The following is an 18,291-nucleotide window of genomic DNA, read 5'->3' as shown; positions in this document are numbered from 1 at the left end:
CTAGTCATACGAGAGACAGGAGATATGGAAGTGATTCACACCGGGCGATTTCTCCAAACAGTTCCAACAAAAGATGAGGTGGCAGCGAGAGCAGCTCATGCGGTTGCAGCCCCCGGTTTTCTGCAAAAGAACACCGTTAAAACCGTCATTGCTTTAACGCTGTCAAGAGCGTTCCAACACCAAGTAACACCTCTCTGTCCAGTCAAGTGTGTGCCATTTTTAGCATCTGATTTGCAAAGAGAGTATTTTATTTTGGCCAAAAACTGTTATGTAATAAAATAGCTAATGTTAAAAATAGTGTTAGCGGTAACTATAGGAAATATTTTTGCAGTATTTGTGGAATTATTAGTTATTATTGCTGAAAAGTTGTGATCTAAAGTTGTGGACATTGATTTTAGAGGCATACAAACTGGTAAACTAATAGAGGAGAGGTGAATGTAGTTCTAATGATCTGTAGATCATGTAACTGTGCTGCTCAGTCTTGTTGGTCTGACCTCAATGTGGCTGAAGCAGTGAGGGCAGGTCTTGCTGTTCGAGTTCTTCCAGTCTTTACTCATGAAGTCCTCCAGAAATGTCTTCAGGGTCTTACCCCCGTACCAGCTCTGGAGGAGCTTCTTCCGCTCTCTGTTGCCGGTGGAATAGTCCTCCCACAGAGCCCTCATGCCCTCTGCACACAGAACAGTTATTCACTCATCGAACACACACATGGTATCATGCATTTAGTAAAATCCTACTCAAAGACTTCGCTTTCAGACCCCCCAGGCTGCCCCGGGGCAGATTGACAGAGAGGCCGCACATATCTGCGCCGCTTGACCCTCTTACCTACACTAGCCATGCACTCACCCATGTGATGCACCTGGTGTTCTCCCGTCCAGGTGAGAACAAGGCTTATCATTGCTTTTCATCTGAGATCTGACCAGATCTTTTTTGTGGTTTTCGGAACATAAATACATGCAAAAACCATCTGAAATAAAAGTAGAATCCTTCTGATGATAACCAGCACTTGGTTGTCTCAGGTTTATTCTAATGGCTCTCGTTGAGAGATTTTCTAAAGGCTCAGGTCCAGAACCATCAAAAGCATGACTGAGTGACATGGGAGGGATCTGCAGTAAATCACATGAGTTGGGTATACAAGGTCTGAAAACCTACTTTATAGAAAACTAGAGAATTCTATTTAGAATTTTCTGCCATAGGGTTATCAGTGTAGACTTTTAGAAAAGAAACTGAACTTGGGGCATGTTCACATTTGTGCTAAGGCTAAACAATGTTATATGGTAGCACATTTTCATCATAGCCATCTTATAATGCAAGGGTCGCAAGATGCACCCCGGCCCACTGCTACAGCATCCAGCAGCACTATAATATAATCAGAGTCATTAAAGGAGGCCTGACTCTGAACACTTTCCTAAAATGAAATGAAGAACGCACTGGCTGTGTGTGGCACATGGAGGTTTTGGTCGTCCAAGCCGGCCGACTTCCTCTCTATGGTCCGAGTGTGACAGGCCTCGGTGCCGTGGTAGGTCTTCTTACAGTGCACACAGAAGGCGAAGCTGCACACTGTGCACAGAGCCATGGAGCTGGAGGAGTCTGTGAGGACCGCAGAGGCACAGGAGGGGCGAGGGCAGTATATCACATCTGACAGCACGTGGGAGAAAAACATGGCCATGAATGAATAAAAATAAAATAAAAAACTCAGGGGCATTTAAACCATTTTCTTCCAGTCATAGTTGGGAAGAAAAGTTAAGAAATAAAAAAACAAAAAAAACAAAAAACATTTGTGTAGCTTACGAGACATTAAAGGAATAATGTTTAGAACCAAAACCAACATTGCCTCTGCATTATACACAATAAAGAGTTGACCTTAAGAGAACCTTGAATGACACAAACATACCACAGTTAACAGTTAAAGTTACTTGAGCTTTACCAGACATGGAGTCCAGGGTGGACTGGAGCAGGAGACGATCGTAGCGGCTGAACAACTCCTCACCGACAACACTTCTCACCTAAAAACACAGTGAAACGGACACAAATAATAACATCATTTCAGAAGACTTTATTCAGTCAAAGAGTAAAAGAAAACAAAGAGAAACATGAAAACAGTCTGATTAAGGGCCACCCATTAATGGGGCCACCCTGGTGGACCTGCACCTGTGAGGCGAGTGTGCGAACTACTCAGCTATTCAAATCTATCTAGCTGTTCAAATCTGACTGTGCTTTATGGATGTTGACATTTTATACTTTAACCATAAAAAGAACAAAATAAGGCATTTGCAAAAGTTGAAACCAATCTCACACAAATCCATATTGAAAGGCTCGAACTGGTACGTTTGGGCTCAAATCCACTGGTGGATTCGGACCAATCACGTGGCAGTATTGCTTTGAGAGGGCGGGTTTTATTTCTAATGATTTTAATGCAGGTGTTATTTAATTGTTTTTAATACTCTAGCCCATTTTGATAACCTATACAAATAACAACTCTCAAACTGCAATTTGTTTTACTATAAGTTGACATGAAATATTATCCGTGTGACTTGTCATGACCGGTGACAGTGGGTCCTGAAGCTGCACCACCTGTGCTCACCTGTGCAGGCGTCGGAGCAGCTTTGCAGCCAGCCTGGAGACACGTCACTTCTCTCACGCTGCCATTCGTGATCTGAACTTTACAGAACTCCCCGAGACACGTTCGACAGAAAACATGCCCACACTCGACGAGCTGGACACACTCAGCACCGAGCCAACTCATGAAGCAGACCCCACAGTCAAACTGCTGAGAGCAGAAGGCCTTCTCCTTCTGCGCAGCATCGTGGATCAACAGCTGGGACAGGAGCGCTTGTCCCGGGGATACCAGACCAGGGGTTTGACACTCCAATCTGGCTACGTTTGAAGCACCATCACTAGAGGTGGCGGACTGAATATCCAAAACGTCTTCCTCTGAAGTCTGTTCCTTTTTGCTTTGACAAACCAAGTCCTTCTCCACATGGTCCAGGTGAGCAGCAGAACCATCTTCCCCCACAGAGTCTGAGTCTAAGGGAATCTCCAAAACATCAGTGATGCCCAGAAAGTCAAGTGTCTCCTGTTTGAGAAACTGTGCCCAGGAGAAAAGCACAACAGCGCCACCTGTGGTCTGGTACAGGTCATCCAGTTGAGCAGCAAGTGAGGACAGCTGAGGACAGGAAAGAAACATAAATGTAAAAGTTGTTTCGAAGTTGTAGAATAACCCAGGTTTTGAGAAAAGACTTCTGGAATTCCATGACAATACACTAAAAGAGATTTCAACATGCTAAATACTTGCTTTATCATTGGCATAAAAGCATTTGGACTCTTTTTTTTAGCTAATGTTACTTTATGAACAATGTAACCTGAAAATGGTGGATTCCTATGCTCATATTCTACGCTTACGTTCAATTCCAAAGTCAATAAATGAAAACTGAGGCGCCTCTTAACTATATCAACATGTGGATTTTGATGAAAACCTTCACATGAAACTGGTTCATGGTCTTGTGTATTTATCAGCATAAAAGATTGATTTGTTTTCTTTGCCTTCTTCTTTCTTTAACAGTAATTTAGTGCGTTGGCCCGTCTACATGACTAAAATGTTCCCATGTCGTCGTAGAAATAGAAGGCCTACAGCAAACGAACACACAAAACCAAACAAAGAATTGTAAAGTGAGTTCATAAACTTGGTGATACCTGCGTTGGTGTGAGCCAGCAGCAGTCCAGGCTGTAGGACGGAGCAGAGCATGATGGGTAATCCTCAGGGAGATCAAAGGTCAGGCACAGAGGTGGAAGGAAAGAGATTTCATATTTGCTCAAAGCATCGCCTAAAAAAACCAAAACAATAAGGTCCAGATAAGCAAAAACGGTTTAACCTGAACAAGTGCATTATTCCACAGAAACAGGAGCACGGCAGCTGTGGCTACAATAGCAGCTTCTCACCGCCAAGTATGGAGTGAATGAATAAAGCAATAAAGTGTCTTTGAGTGTCCAGAAAAATGCAATATAAAACCAAGGTATCATTATTATTATTATTATTTTAGTTTGTATCAAATGGTTTTTACTTCTGTTTTTAACCTCTTTACCTCCGCCTAAACCAAGTGCATTTTTTTTTTTGCAGTTTGGCTTTACCCAAATCTAAAAGCTTCTTGAAAATAAGCATCAAAATGGACACAAAAATGAGATGAAAGCACAACAACAAAAAAGTCACAGAAGAGCGACATAAATGGGACCAAAAATGATGATTCAAAGAAAGGTTTGGCATGAGGCGTCACACTGTCCTTTAGAAGCTTTTAGATTTGGCTAAAGCCGAACTGGAGAAAATGCGCTCGGTTGAGGTGGGGGGTAAGCGGTTAATCCATCTTTTATTATATTCATGTAGGTTTTGGTGCCGAAAAGGACTTGAAATTCTGAGCGAGGGACTTGACGCCAGTGACGTGACTTTTGCCCACGGCCTCATAGGAAATCAGACATCTCCACGGTGACAACTCCGGACGCAGTTACCATGGAAACGCAGTCTTGACTCTGGGTACCACACGGGATACAGCAGGTCGCAGACACTCAGAAGTAACATGTCCTTTTCTTTTTACACATACACATTAAGCAAAGTAAGTGTAACTATGCGGTTGGTTTACCTTCTGTGAGCGCGACAGTCAAGTGTCCCGGCAGCTCCACACACACTCGGAACTCCCCTGAACACTTCACCTCATTCCAAATAAACTCCTCGGGATCAAAAATACTGACAAGGGCGAGCAGTTCGTCGTGTTGTTCCTCCAAATCTGAGCTCATAACTTGGCACAAGGGGGTGTTCTGCAGACCCGATGTTATATAAAAAAATGGCCAGTCTAATGTAACTGGTGTCTTTGCTGATCGCTTCCTGGTTTGGGACAGTCTGAAAGTCTGTGTAAGGTGGGGCCCCCTCCCTTTGCATTTATGTCCACTGCTGACTCATGTGCGTGTGATGCAAGAGTCAAATAACCTGAGCAACAGCCACTGTCAGTGCAAAACAGGAACTACTGCAGTGTTTACAACAACAAAGCAGCAAGAGCGAGTTATGAATCACAAAAGGTTCATCTAAAAAGAATCATAGGCCTCGTACCTGTCAGTGTTATGCCACGTGTGTCAACATGTGAGACTGGCTTCAGACCATTAGGTAAATATGAGAGGAGAGATCTCAGACTGAAACCTCTTAAACATCACCGGAACCTTTTCTCCAGTTTGCTTTACCCAAATCTAAAAGCTTCTTGAACAAAGCGTCAAAATAGCGAGAAAAACGAGAATGAAAAAGTGATGAAAAAGCAACAAAAAAGCAACAAAAATGTGCAGGAAAAGCAACAATGCAACAATGTCACATTCAAAAAGACTTTAGACTTGTCATTTTCTCTTTTTTAATTTGCCTGTCAGAAACTCCCACTTTATAGGCTCAGTTTGTCCTACTTTAGTATTTTCACTTTCTACTTGAGTAACTGTGTGACTGCTTATAGTCATTAAATGACTAATGATTGAAATGATTAAATGATGATAAATAATAGACTTTTTTTTTTTTTTTGCTTGAATCAATATGATAAGGTGAGCGGATAGTGAGACTCAAACCTGAGACCTTGAAGTCTTTCTTAAGTTACTGATGCTGGTTGACAAAGGAGAGCCACTTTCTCCTCCACTGCTTTTTGAATAAAACGTAGCCGACTTCTAATTTGATCACACAGCTTTTGACTTCTCCTTGAGGAATATTATAGTGAAGTTCAGTAGTAAAACACTTGGATACTCTCTCCACTGTCAATAAATCTGTCATTTTGACAAATGAATAAAGAACGACTGCAGAAGATTGGAAGTTTGTATTTCCTGTTGGCCTGAACCTGATTTGATCCAAATCCACTAGTCCATGACTGCCGACCCCTGCTATAGACCATTGAGGATGGAGGGGCCACTTTTTTTTTTCTGCAGTCCACTGTTCATCACCAAAACGTCTCACATGTGTCACACACACACACACACACACGCACACGCACATACACTCACACACTCACACACGCACACACTCACACACGCACACACACACACACACTCACACGCGCACATACACACACACACACACACACACACACACACACACTCACACACACTCACACACGCACATACACACACACACACACACACACACACACACACACACACACACACATTAAAAGAAAGCTTGTAAACTTATGAAGTGAAGCAGGCATCTCTTTCTTGTTCATATTTTACTGAAATAAATAGTTTATGACCATCAAATACAGGAGAATGAATTGTGACAATGTACCCCATGTGCACAATATTTTCACAATATTTAAGATTGCTTTCACCAGTGTCATTAATGCCGACATGACTTAAGAAAAAGAAACGTATGAATAAACCCAAATGCACAGTCATGTGTGCTCATAAAATCCCAATGATAAAATGAATCTGATCAGAAAAACATAGACACGCTACAACAAAGAACTTGCACCATTTTTACCCCATGTGACAACCAACCCCACACCTGCCTGAGACGACCTTTAGCTTGAAACCTCAGTATAATCAGAATAATCCCTCAGTAAAGCAATTGTCTAGTGTTTTCTCCTTATCTCAAGGAGGACTCAGGATGACTTGATGTTCTCTAACAATATCACGTCACACGGTGGGCGACATTGCTTTCCCTGTAGTTTATTATTGTTTGCACTGCTAATATTATAATCAATCAAAATGACAGATCAAATCTTTCACAGTACAGACTTTGGATTAAAACAGCGCCCTCAAGTGTCTTTACAGGAAATAACATGTGTATGGCTTCACAACACAGTTCTACACACAAGTGTCGAGGCAGGAGGTCCATCTTAATTGCTCTTTATTAGCTTTAAAGCTCACATCAGGTGGCCTAGTAAAACAGGCAGAATATCCAGAAATAATCAAATGCATGAATTAAACAAAACAAAACGTGTGTTTTTGACAGGGGAACAATGGGCCTCAATCATGAAGCCAAATCTCTTCTTATTAGAGAGAAAATTCACCAAGAAGAACCACTCCCACTCATCATCATGGCATTTACATATAAAGACATCAAAATAATCTGATCTTTGTTATTCTCTCAATGTTATTTGTAATTGAAATAATCTGTAGAAATATGTTATTCACCATGAAAGAGGAATATGTATTTATGTCCATTTTGACGATGATGATATTCTAAAACAAGTGTCCTCATGACTGTTCTGTTCCAAGTGTAAGCTGTGTAAGAAGACGTTATGTCATTAATGAGAACCAATATTACAAAGTGGTTGAATGTTTAATGAAGTCAAGTTTAGCAGAATGTGGACATTTAATTAATGAAGCTTGTCCATTCATTTTTTCATATAAGTACTGTAAATAAGTCAATAAGTGCTTTTTTGTTGTCATTGTACAATAATGTACAATGACATGTGGTTCAGGTGAGCGCTGCCATTGTGGGCCAACCAGGAGGTCGGGGAAACCAGAGTACTGCCTGCAGTGCTCCTCTGATCCTCTCAGTGCACCACCTCCTGGGTTTGTCCCTGTTCCAGAGCATGGTGTCCTGCACAGTCTTTCACCAGCTTCTCCTCGTTAGTCCCTTTTGTGTTTCCTGTGGTGCCTCTTTGAATTCATGATTTTCACTTTCGTAATTAGACTTTAGCTTATTGGACCAAAAACAATAATAAACACATGAAGTACATTTTCGCATTACAAAAGTATTTCTAAAGTGAAATCAATATAAGATACTAACACTAAACGTGTTGATATCTTTGCAAACACATGTATCTCCCTGAACGCAGACGTTCCCTCTGCTAAAGCATTGCTGTTGTTGTCGGTGATCGTCCACTAGTACCTCCATGTCTGTGACGTCATCTTGAAACATTATGGAGCAGGACATGGCTAATCTCCCATAGGTAAAAAAAGAGGCAGAAAGAAGTAGCTGTATGACAGGCCATTCTGAAGCAGCAGTCGACTCGACTCGCAGATCGGCTACAATCATTTTCATGAACAGCTTTTGGAAAAGAGCAGACATTTACCATGACATACAGTATAAAGCGGGGTCTCCAAGTAAACTTTGCTGGGGCCAAAATGTATTGGGAGTGTGTTCCTGGGGTCCACAGACAAAAGCTCCAACAATAAATGAATAATAATGAGCCTGACGGGACTGCAGCCTCGGCTTACACGTGTATTGCACTGAAGAAGCACTTAAGTGACACTGTCGTCATAATTCATTCACTCAGAATTATTGTAGCCACACCTACAATATTGTAGCCGCAGCCGCCCAGGGACAGGCTTTCCATTTACCACATGATTATAATGTGTTTTTTATATCCTGAACTCTTCTTATGTCAGTGCCCTCTGCTGGACACATGTGGAATTATTTCCTTTCCTTCTTTAAGCTGCCCCCTAGTGGCTGGAGGGAGCATTCTGGTTATTTCTTTAAAAAATCATAGCTCCGCACAGGAATGGGCTAGAGACTTACTTTTTTTTTACATACTCAATCTGGGCCTGTTGGAGACCCCTGGTACAAAAATTGGACAGGCTGTGGTAATGGAGGCAGAGTCATCAGGTATACTACGTGGAAACACAAGGACAGGGCCATTTGCCCATACAAATCCAACAGAATTGACGGTGGCACTGAGAGCAGGTCATGTGGTTACAGCCCCCGTTTTTCTGCAAAAGACCAGAACGGTTATTAGTTGAAGGCCCTAATTTGACTTATTTATACTTTTGCTTCCTTCCTAAAGTTATTATTCCTTGTGTATAAGACACTTTTAATCTGCTTCACTTCACTTTTGAGCATTTGTCTTGTTTTTCTATCAGCACCTTACTTTGTGTTTTAGGAGCTGCTGTAACTGTGCATTTTTCCACTGTGAGATCAATAAAGTGGCTCTGACCTCGATGTGGCTGAAGCAGTGGGGGCAGGTCTTGCTGTTGAAGGTGACCCAGTCTTCACTCAGACAGCTCGCCAGAAACCCCAGCAGGTTACTCTTCCCATAGCGGTTCTCCAGGAGCTTCCGCCGGGCCTTCAGGGCAGAGGAATAGTCCTCCCACAGAGCCACCTGGCCCACTGCGCACAGCACAGGACAGACATGTTCTGTTTATGTATTATGTATTATGACTTTATGTATATAAAACATACATATATATATTTTTAAATATGCAAAATGCCCTAATCACATGTCAAACTCATGGCCTGCGGGCCAGATCCGGCCCGTGAGATGATTTAATTCGCAACTTGTGGAGCATGAATTCCTGAGTATGTAAACAATAAAACAAAAACAGGGTAGAGGCTTATACCGATCAACTAATCAGCTCACTTGCTATTTTTCCGAGTCAGTTCTGTCTGATGAAAAAGCAAAAGCCCAGAAATGTGTTTAACGTGCATAAACAGTGCTTCAGACAGTGCAAAAACATTAGTTAATCTGCTAGAATTCCAAGAAAGCTACCATGTCACTACCTAGGGTTGGGTCTTAAACAATAATGTTTCATCAAGCTGAACAATGAAAGATGTTGAATGCTAGAGACCGTTAAGCAAACTATGTGTAATTCAAGATTTCACCGTGAGATTGTGGTATTTCCGCATAGCGTCCGGTCGGGTCTGTCGGCGCCTCCTTTTTGGTAGGAGTGAAACAGGCCTCTGTGCCGTGGTAGGTCTTCTTACAGTGCACACAGAAGGCGAAGCTGCACACTGTGCACAGAGCCATGGAGCTGGAGGAGTCTGTGAGGACCGCAGAGGCACAGGAGGGGCGAGGGCAGTACATCACATCTGAGAAGAAACAGGTCCAAATGATTCTTATGTGCAAATGTATGAATACAGTGAATACAAGTGAATATTATCACAAGCTACGAGATATTTAGATTCAAATGTCCCATATCCTGCTTTATTTTTACACCCCTATACTCCACAGCCTTGATACTTTCTAGATACTATCCTTATGTTTGATGATATTCTAAAATGCAGTCAGCGTAAACGGAAGCAGACTTACCAAAACAGATACACAAACATGGATAAGAGAATTTGAAGCGGAATCAGAGCAAATTTGCTGAAGATATCTGTGCCTTTAAAACACAGAGGAGCTTCATGGAAATCTCCCTTTGAGTGACGTACATCTGAGTGTGGGCTGATGTTTCGAGTGCGGTCAGAACACAGAGACTAGTCTGTGCCGTTTGTTTCAAGCACATGGGACTATTGTAAAAGTCTGTTTACAGATATCACAAAACTAGCCATAGCACAATAGAAAAGGCCATCCCCAGGTTTGTCATGAAACCCAAGAAATGACTCCATATTACCCCTGTAATAAGATTTGCACCGGCTTCTTTAAAGTAAACTTTAAATACTATATACCAGGCATAGAGTCGAGAGAGAACTGCAGCAGGAGTCGATCGTACCGGCTGAACAGCTCCTCCCCGACAAGACTTCTCACCTAAACCAGGGAAAACGACAAAAACATATGGAACATGAGAACAAATGAAAATCAGCAGCTCACCTGGAGCGTGAGTTGGCTTGTTGCACGATGTGGCTACGCTAGCTCCGCTAACCTGAAATTGTCAGCGCCAGATTTAATTCCTATAAAATTAGACTTGATCGAATAATCTGAACTATTTTTAAATATCTGGTAGTGAGTAGCAAGTTCCTGGTGAATGATCACTCTTCAGCAAACATGGATATTTCATTGCATATAAACAAAATTTCCATAGCAAATGATTATGATGTGAATTTCAATTTCGTGCAACTAGTGGAACTAGAGTAACCACGTCGCAGAACGAGCCAACTTGTATTTAAGCCCGTAACACTTTGTCTCATTGCCACTGAACATTGTTATTTATGGGTGTGGCACATTTGAGTTGAGTACTTTTATACCTGTGCAGGTGTAGGAGCAGCTTTGCAGCCAGCATGGAGACACGTCACTTCTCTCACGCTGCCATTCGTGATCTGAACTTTACAGAACTCCCCGAGACACGTTCGACAGAAAACATGCCTGCACTCGACGAGCTGGACACACTCAGCACCGAGCCAACTCATGAAGCAGACCCCACAGTCAAACTGCTGAGAGGAGAAGGCCTTCTCCTTCTGCGCAGCATCGTGGATCAACAGCTGGGACAGGAGCGCTTGTCCCGGGGATAACAAAAGAGGTCGTTTTTGTCTGGCAAAGTTTGAAGCCCCTTCATTACTACCTGCTGCCTCTGGAGCAGTGGACTGAATATCCAAAACGTCTTCCTCTGAAGTCTGTTCCTTTTTGCTTTGACAAACCAAGTCCTTCTCCACATGGTCCAGATGAGCAGCAGAACCATCTTCCCCCACTGAGTCTGAGTCTAAGGGAATCTCCAAAACATCAGTGATGCCCAGAAAGTCAAGTGTCTCCTGTTTGAGAAACTGTGCCCAGGAGAAAAGCACAACAGCGCCACCTGTGGTCTGGTACAGGTCATCCAGTTGAGCGGCAAGTGAGGACAGCTGAGGACAGGAAAGAAAGTAAAAAACTGATAATTGTAACAGATTTTTTGGTACGCTGTTGTACTTGTAGTAATTTCACACAAAAAATTATCAAAAGGAAAATCTGCAAATCAAGGTGTTGAGAATAAAAAGGGAAATAAAATAAAATTGTTTGATCTGATAAAACCTTTCTGTGCCTAAGGTGTGAGTGCTTCTGTGCTAGAATTCAAAGGGAACATAACATTCTGGTACCAACAGGGTGGAACGTTTTGATGCTCATATTGTTATTGATTAATGTGTCATAATCTGCAGAGCCAATTGATTAACATTGGGGTGAGGGACAGGAGACTTCTTTGTTAGAATGTGTATTGTTACTGTTGAAAGGGCACATTTTGGATCTGGTTTCAGGCTAACATCTCTGTAGTTACTGGTCTATCCACATGGAACAAAAACTGGCACAAATCAAACTAGTTTGACCTAATACATGAATAGAAGTTATATTTTAGGGTCATACCTGCTTTGAAGTGATCCAGGAGCACTTCAGGCTGTAGGATGGAGCGTGGCATGATGGGTAATCCTCAGGCAGGTCAAAGGTCAGGCACAAAGGTGGAAGAAATGAGACTTCATATTGGCTCACGGCGTCACCTGCAGAAACACAAAACTGCCTCAGTTTCCAACACATACGGTCGCTCCCTGTTTCAAAATGTTGTAGCTCATGAGTGGGAAAAATGTTTACCTCATTTGTTCAAACTATTTAAACTGTACTATGTCTACAGTTCGGCTTTACCCAAATCTAAAACCTTCTTGACTGGAGAGCAACAGTGATAATGCCGCATTTGAAAGCTAAGGCCAACAAAACTGACCGTAACTTTTTTGTTGTCGCAGCGTTTATGTCACATTTTTGTCGCATTTTCGTAGGTTTTCTTTTTAACGTGTTTTTATTGCTTTTCCATTGTTTTCTCCCGTTGCTTTTTTGATGAGTTTTTGTCACGTTGTTGTCGCTCTTTTGTGACTTTCGCTGCTTTTTTTGTCCCATTTTTTGAAGCGTTTTTGTCCAGTTTTCGTCTCTTTTTTTTTGCGTCACGTTTTTGTCGCATTTTTCAAGAAGCTTTTAAATTTGGGTAAAGCCAAACTGGAGAAAGTGTGCTCGGTTCGAATGGGGGTTAAGGGGTTAAAAGCCACCGGTTAGTGCTAGATGGTCTGCTCCGGAGGGACAGTCTGCTGTGAAAACGTGAGATATCATGACACAAATTAAGCTTAGGGCCAGGGAAATGGTTAACCTCTTAACTCCCGCCTGAACCCAGAGGATCTTTTTCCTCACGTCGTCACATTTTTTTTCCAACATTTTTTTGTTGGGTATTCAACTCATTTTTTTCTTCTAATTTTTGTAACTTTTTTGTCATTTTTTATCACATTTTTGTCTTTTTTCGTCCATTTTTAATCATTTTTTTGGTCACATTTTTGTATTTTTTTTTGTCATTTTTTATCACATTTTTGTAATTTTTTTTGTCAATTTTTCATCAATTTTTCATCAATCTTTTGCCACATTTTTGACCTTTTTTTGTCCATTTTTGATCAATTTTTTGTCCATTTCTTGTGACATTTTTGCCACTTTTTCATACATTTTTCGTCACTTTTTTGTCACATTTCCATCATTGTTTTATTGCTATTTTCACAGCTTTTTTCCAGAAGCTTTTGGATTGGGGTAAAGTCAAACTGGAGAAAATGTGCTCGGTTCAGGTGGGAGTTAAGGGGTTAACCTTAAGGATTAGGATAATTTGTATTTTTAGACAAACCAACTCATAGATCTATACAAACTCACAGCAGACGTCCCTCCGGAGCCCTAACCAAAGCCACCTCGTTTGTCTCCGTTACTATGGGAACGCAGTGGTCCTGACTCTGAGGACCAAATGACACCGGACATGCGCAGGAAACGAAGATGCAGCGTGTGTTGTGCTCCTAATGTTCCTTAAAAACTGCTGGGTGAACCGTGAACACATTGTGGAAAACCGACTGGCCGTTAGCAGCTAGTTTACCTTCTTTTAGCGCGACACTGAAGTGTTCCGGCAGCTCCACGAGCACTCGGAACTCCCCGGAAGACTTCGACTCATTCCGGACAAACTCCTCTGGATCAAAAATACTGACAAGAGCGAGCAGTTCGTCGTGTTGTTCCTCCAAATCTGAGCTCATAACTTGGCGCAACCGGCGCAAATGTATCAAAACAGCCTCGCAGATGTTAGCAGTGTCCCTCCTCCCGGTTGTTTCCTGGTTTGGGACAGTCTATGAGGCGCCCCTCCCTTGACGCGCTGTCCCACTGCTGACTCATGTGCGTGTGATGCAAGAGTCCAACACACTGAGCAACAACTACAGTCAGTGTACTACTGCTACTACTGCACTGTCCGCCACATAGATTTAAAGGTGCATTATGCAACTTTCTATGTGGGGAAAAAAGTTGGTATTTGTTCGTGTTTGACCTTGCAGTGACCCAGCGGCTGTGTGAGTGGTCAGCATGGCCCCTTTACTCTCCATCACGGAGGTCTCCAGGACGCTCCAGGGTCAATTGTTTGGAAGGTTTTCACTGCTGACGGACTCTTTCACCAGAAAACCTACCAAACAGTTGATCCTGGAGCCTTGTGACCGCCATGAAGGAAAGGAAAGGTGCAATGCTAGCCACTCATACAGCCGCTAGGTCACTGAGAAACGTTTTTTTTTCATAAAAAGTTGCATAATGCACCTTTAAGTAGGCCAACTTCATTTAAAATGAATTAATAATAACCTATTTAGCCGGCATAAAAGAAAATCAAATATAACTTATCCTGAGGGCATTCATTTATTGTACTTATTTTAATTTTTTCAATAATCATTATTAGGCCTCCTTATATGCATGACACAAGTCACCTAAAGTGCTTCACACAAGGGAATTCAAATCAAGTCAAACTGTATTTGTAAATTGTAACCTCTTAACCCCCACCTGAACAGTTTGGCTTTACCCAAATCTCAAAAACTAAAACTCTAAAACTTGAAAGGAGAGTCACAATGGCAACAAAAATGAGATGACAACGTGGATGAAAATGCAACAAAAGAGCAATGAAATAACAATGAAAAAGTGACAAAAAAGCAACGAAAATACAATCAATAAGCCACTAAAGAGCAACAGAAAAGTGTCAAAAACACAACAATCAAAAAAAAAAAAGTTACCTTTTTCCATCACTTTCAAAAGTGATGAAAAAGTAACAAAAAAGCCACAAAAAGAACAACGGCAAGAGACAAAAACGTGCATCAAAAACGCCACAAAAGGGCGGCAAAAAGAGGCGTTGCACTGGCCTATGGAGTTCAGCAATAGTAAACTAATGGAGATTTTAAAAAGTTAAAATACTGGAGTTATTGTTCACATTGAAACACTTGAACACCACAGTGAGTTAGATGTATTTACCAGCAGTAACTCAGTAGTTAACGGAGTTGTTCCACGGCTATTTTCTCCACTTTTTATACTGTTTTTAGCTAATGTTAGTCTAAATGCATGCTAACAGGATCTCCATGGTAGCTGTGGAATTTCCCGAACTCTCTAGGCTGTGACCTTTTAGATTTAAGTGAAGCTGAACTGGAGAAAATAGCAGGGGTTAAGAGGTTAAACAAAATGTAACACAGTGCTTTAAAAAAATAAAACCACCCCACCACATATAGTGCAGTAAATGACAATGAACACACAGTAACACAGAGAATAGAAACATGTTCACATACAGTAGAGCAGGTAAGTGATCAAGTTGTGGAGACTGGGGCAGGTTGTCACCCTTTTTTTGTAGAATCCACTGCTCATCAACACAACATCCCATAAGAGCAACACTTACATTAAATGAAAGCTAAACCCTTGGCTTGGAGTAGGTCTTCCTTCCCTCGTTAGATCTTATTATATGAAATAGTATTAACCAAACAAAGAAGGAAAATCCACTGTGGCATTGGGCTCCATTTGCCAGGCAGGTTGTCACAATGAGTGGGGCTGGTTGTGAAAGTACATAGTTTAGGCCCTACACATTTTTAAACTCCCTATAGTCCCTTTAAAGTCCGCAGAAAACATACTCGATGTGTCTGGTTGTCCGTATTTCTAGGCTTTGGAGGCATATTGGCACTTAAAGCAATGAAGAAAGGTCTGTAAAATCAAAACCTGTACACACCACGTCGGTAAGAAAACACCCGGATAGTCTTTATAAGAAGTTTCAGGAGCTCCCGGAGACACGTCTTTATGCCATTGGTCACAAACAGGAACTCCGATCACCCCAGCTTTTAACCCAAAGACAACAAACAGTAGAAAATGTGTCCGAATCACCAAAAATGACAGATGCTCTCCTCCTCATAAAGCAGAGTGGGTCTGCCTCTCAGCGGGTGTTCCTGAAGTAGATCACAGATGCCACTAATGCCATGGACAGTAGGCCTACACTGGCTGCTGTCCACCAGAGAAAGCTGATGAACGCTTCCTCTAGGCCTAATAGCTCCTGTATGATCCAAAACACTAGCTTTCTGTCGTTCAAGACGCGGAGCAACAAGCTTTGGACCAGGCGGATGTTCTCTGTGTCATTGGTGGTAATTGCCCTGTAGGTGAGCTTGTAGGCCAAGTGATACAGAGCCGCGATTCGACCCCAGTTTATGCCTTCAGATAAGATGCTGTGTGCCACATTCATAAAGATGCGCTCAGTAAAGTTACTTTCCACGTAGTTCACCAAGCACTGCAGGTCGGCGTTGTGTCTGATTTGGCTGCAGATCTTGACCAAGGCCTGCGCCGCCTGTTTGACGTGTTTGTCCTGTTCGTGAGGTCGACCTCCCTAATCCTCCACGGAGATCCGCTGCGCTGGGTCCTCTGTGTTCAAGCACTCCATCACATAAGCCCTGAAGATGACCACAATGGGGTTATCAATGACATCTTCCCCTCCCACGGCTCCCGCGCTGTCCCTGCGTCCGGACACTTCAGGCTCCTCTGCCATTTCTCTGTGCAAAGGTCTCCTGAGCTGTTACAGAGAAGACTTACAATCTTTGGGGAGGCAAGTAAGACGGATGAATGCGGTACGCGCACCGCACCTTAGACACGCCTGCCACTTTCTGCACGTTTATGACCCGGCTTTATGACCCTGCTTCATTCCACTGATGATTAACTGGAGCTGCCACACTCAGCTGTGCGTAACTCGCGCCAGGGCAACGCACAAAACACATTCCTCAAAAATAAAACCAATGCCAATGATATTTTTCCACAAGTGTGTTCATCGTTGTGCCATAGCCTACGTGGCGAGTGTGCTTGGCCCTGACCTGCAGTTTTGTGAGTACTGTGAGTAAATATTTAAGTGGCAAATGCTTCATTTCGATCTATAAAATATGTCGATCGTCTTGTGCACCTTGTTCATTAGAATTATTTAGTTTTTCTGTATTTTCATGCCATTTTCTTGGAATTTTCTTTGGAAGTATCACGATTTCCACGTGTTTTTTGTTTCAGTGTTTCATCAAATAAAAAAATGAGGATATCGTGAAAAAGGTCATTTATTTCTGTAATTCAACTTAAAATGTGAAACTAAGCAACATGCGAAAGTGAACAACAGTAAATGATATGATATAGACTCATGACATGCAGAGTGACATGTGTCAAGCCTTTGTTTTAATTTGGATGATTATGGCTTCCAGTCCATTTTCAAAATATTCACATTTTCTGAGATGTTTTATTTGGGGGTGTTACATGCTGTGAGCCATAATTATCAAAATTATAACAAATAAAGGCTCGATGTATCTGACTTTGCGTGATGATTTTGGCTCACGACTTGTAAATAACACAAATCCAAAAATGTAAATATTTTGTGAAAAGGGACTACTTTCATCAGCGAATTCATCCCAAACATCTGCGAAGTGTCCCTTTAAATGGGCTCTCAGTGGTTCAGTAGTTCACCATCATGGGGAAAACTGCTGACCATTCAAAAGTGTGGGGGACCTACACAAGGAGTGGACTGAGGCTGGAGTCAGTGCATCAAGAGCCGCCACACACAGACAGATCCTGGACATGGGCTTCAAATGTCAGATTCCTCTTGTTGAACCATCCTGGTCCTCCATAACACCTCAGCAGTGCCACAGGCTGAGAGCATCCATGCCACACAACCGAATTAAGGCAGTAATTCAAGTAAAGGGGACCAAACCAAGTACTCAGAACATGCATTATAGTTTTCTCTGTTTAAAATCATTGTTTTACTGGTTTCATGTAATATTCTAATCTTCTGAGATTTTTAATTTAGAGTTTTTAAAAGCTGTAAGCCAAAATCGTAAAATTGTAACAAGGTTTGACATATGTCACTTTGCATGTAATGAGTCTATATCATTTAATAGTTTCACTTTTTATTTGAATTACAGAAATAAATGAACGATATTCTGCGAGCATCGCTGCGCATCACTGCAGACTCAGAGTGTTCTCCTTGTATATGTTTCTATGTTGTTCTCTCATAGAAAATAAAGGAGATAGGAAATAAAAAAAATAAAGGGATAGAGCATGATAATAGGCCTATCACCTAAAAGGAAAGTGTTTTGCAAAAATAGGCCTACATTTATGTTCAACAGAGTCAACAGCTTTATAAAAAACATGGAAGAGTATAAAGCCATTTTCATCGATTAAGTCAAAATAATCTAATAAATCCATAACAAGTGTGACGTTATTATGAATGACTTAATTTGATCAAGTCCGAGTGTATCGTTAACCAGGCTTGGTAAACCCAGCATAATGAAAAAATGAAAGTGCTGCAGCGCAATTGAAAGCCAGCATATGGCAGCATAACATAACTTCACTTCGCCTGAGACCAATGTCATTATTTTAGACCTTGTAGATTGTTAACCGTGATTAT

At 41.8% G+C, this 18,291-nt stretch overlaps 2 protein-coding genes across 2 annotated transcripts in view; both read right to left on the bottom strand.

Annotated features, from left to right (window-relative positions):
• LOC306977261 (E3 ubiquitin-protein ligase RNF14-like) lies at window positions 1–4,788 on the bottom strand (the record flags this gene model as incomplete). The annotated part of the gene is made up of 7 exons (XM_079575467.1): window positions 4,629–4,788; window positions 3,691–3,821; window positions 2,582–3,163; window positions 1,925–2,003; window positions 1,429–1,635; window positions 495–667; window positions 1–120 (listed from the first exon to the last, which is right to left on the bottom strand). The coding sequence occupies exons 1-7, from the start codon at window positions 4,780–4,782 to the stop codon at window positions 1–3; spliced, it is 1,446 nt and encodes a 481-aa protein (XP_079431593.1). The 5' UTR covers window positions 4,783–4,788.
• Window positions 4,789–8,519: 3,731 nt separating this feature from the next.
• LOC306977348 (E3 ubiquitin-protein ligase RNF14-like) overlaps window positions 8,520–18,291 on the bottom strand; it is a 324,872-nt gene continuing 315,100 nt past the window's right edge. The window contains exons 2-8 of the mRNA XM_079575651.1: window positions 13,465–13,708; window positions 11,943–12,073; window positions 10,859–11,449; window positions 10,343–10,421; window positions 9,557–9,763; window positions 8,892–9,064; window positions 8,520–8,667 (exon numbers count right to left, since the gene is read on the bottom strand). Of these exons, the coding sequence (XP_079431777.1) occupies window positions 8,569–8,667; window positions 8,892–9,064; window positions 9,557–9,763; window positions 10,343–10,421; window positions 10,859–11,449; window positions 11,943–12,073; window positions 13,465–13,618 (1,434 nt within the window). The 5' untranslated portion in view covers window positions 13,619–13,708 and the 3' untranslated portion in view covers window positions 8,520–8,568. The remainder of the gene's footprint in view (window positions 8,668–8,891; window positions 9,065–9,556; window positions 9,764–10,342; window positions 10,422–10,858; window positions 11,450–11,942; window positions 12,074–13,464; window positions 13,709–18,291) is intronic.

This window comes from Gobius niger, assembly GCF_951799975.1.
Source record: "Gobius niger genome assembly, chromosome: 17".
Taxonomy (NCBI): domain Eukaryota; kingdom Metazoa; phylum Chordata; class Actinopteri; order Gobiiformes; family Gobiidae; genus Gobius; species Gobius niger.
Note: the sequence above shows the minus strand (reverse complement) of the source record. Positions and strands in the feature narration are given on the sequence as shown.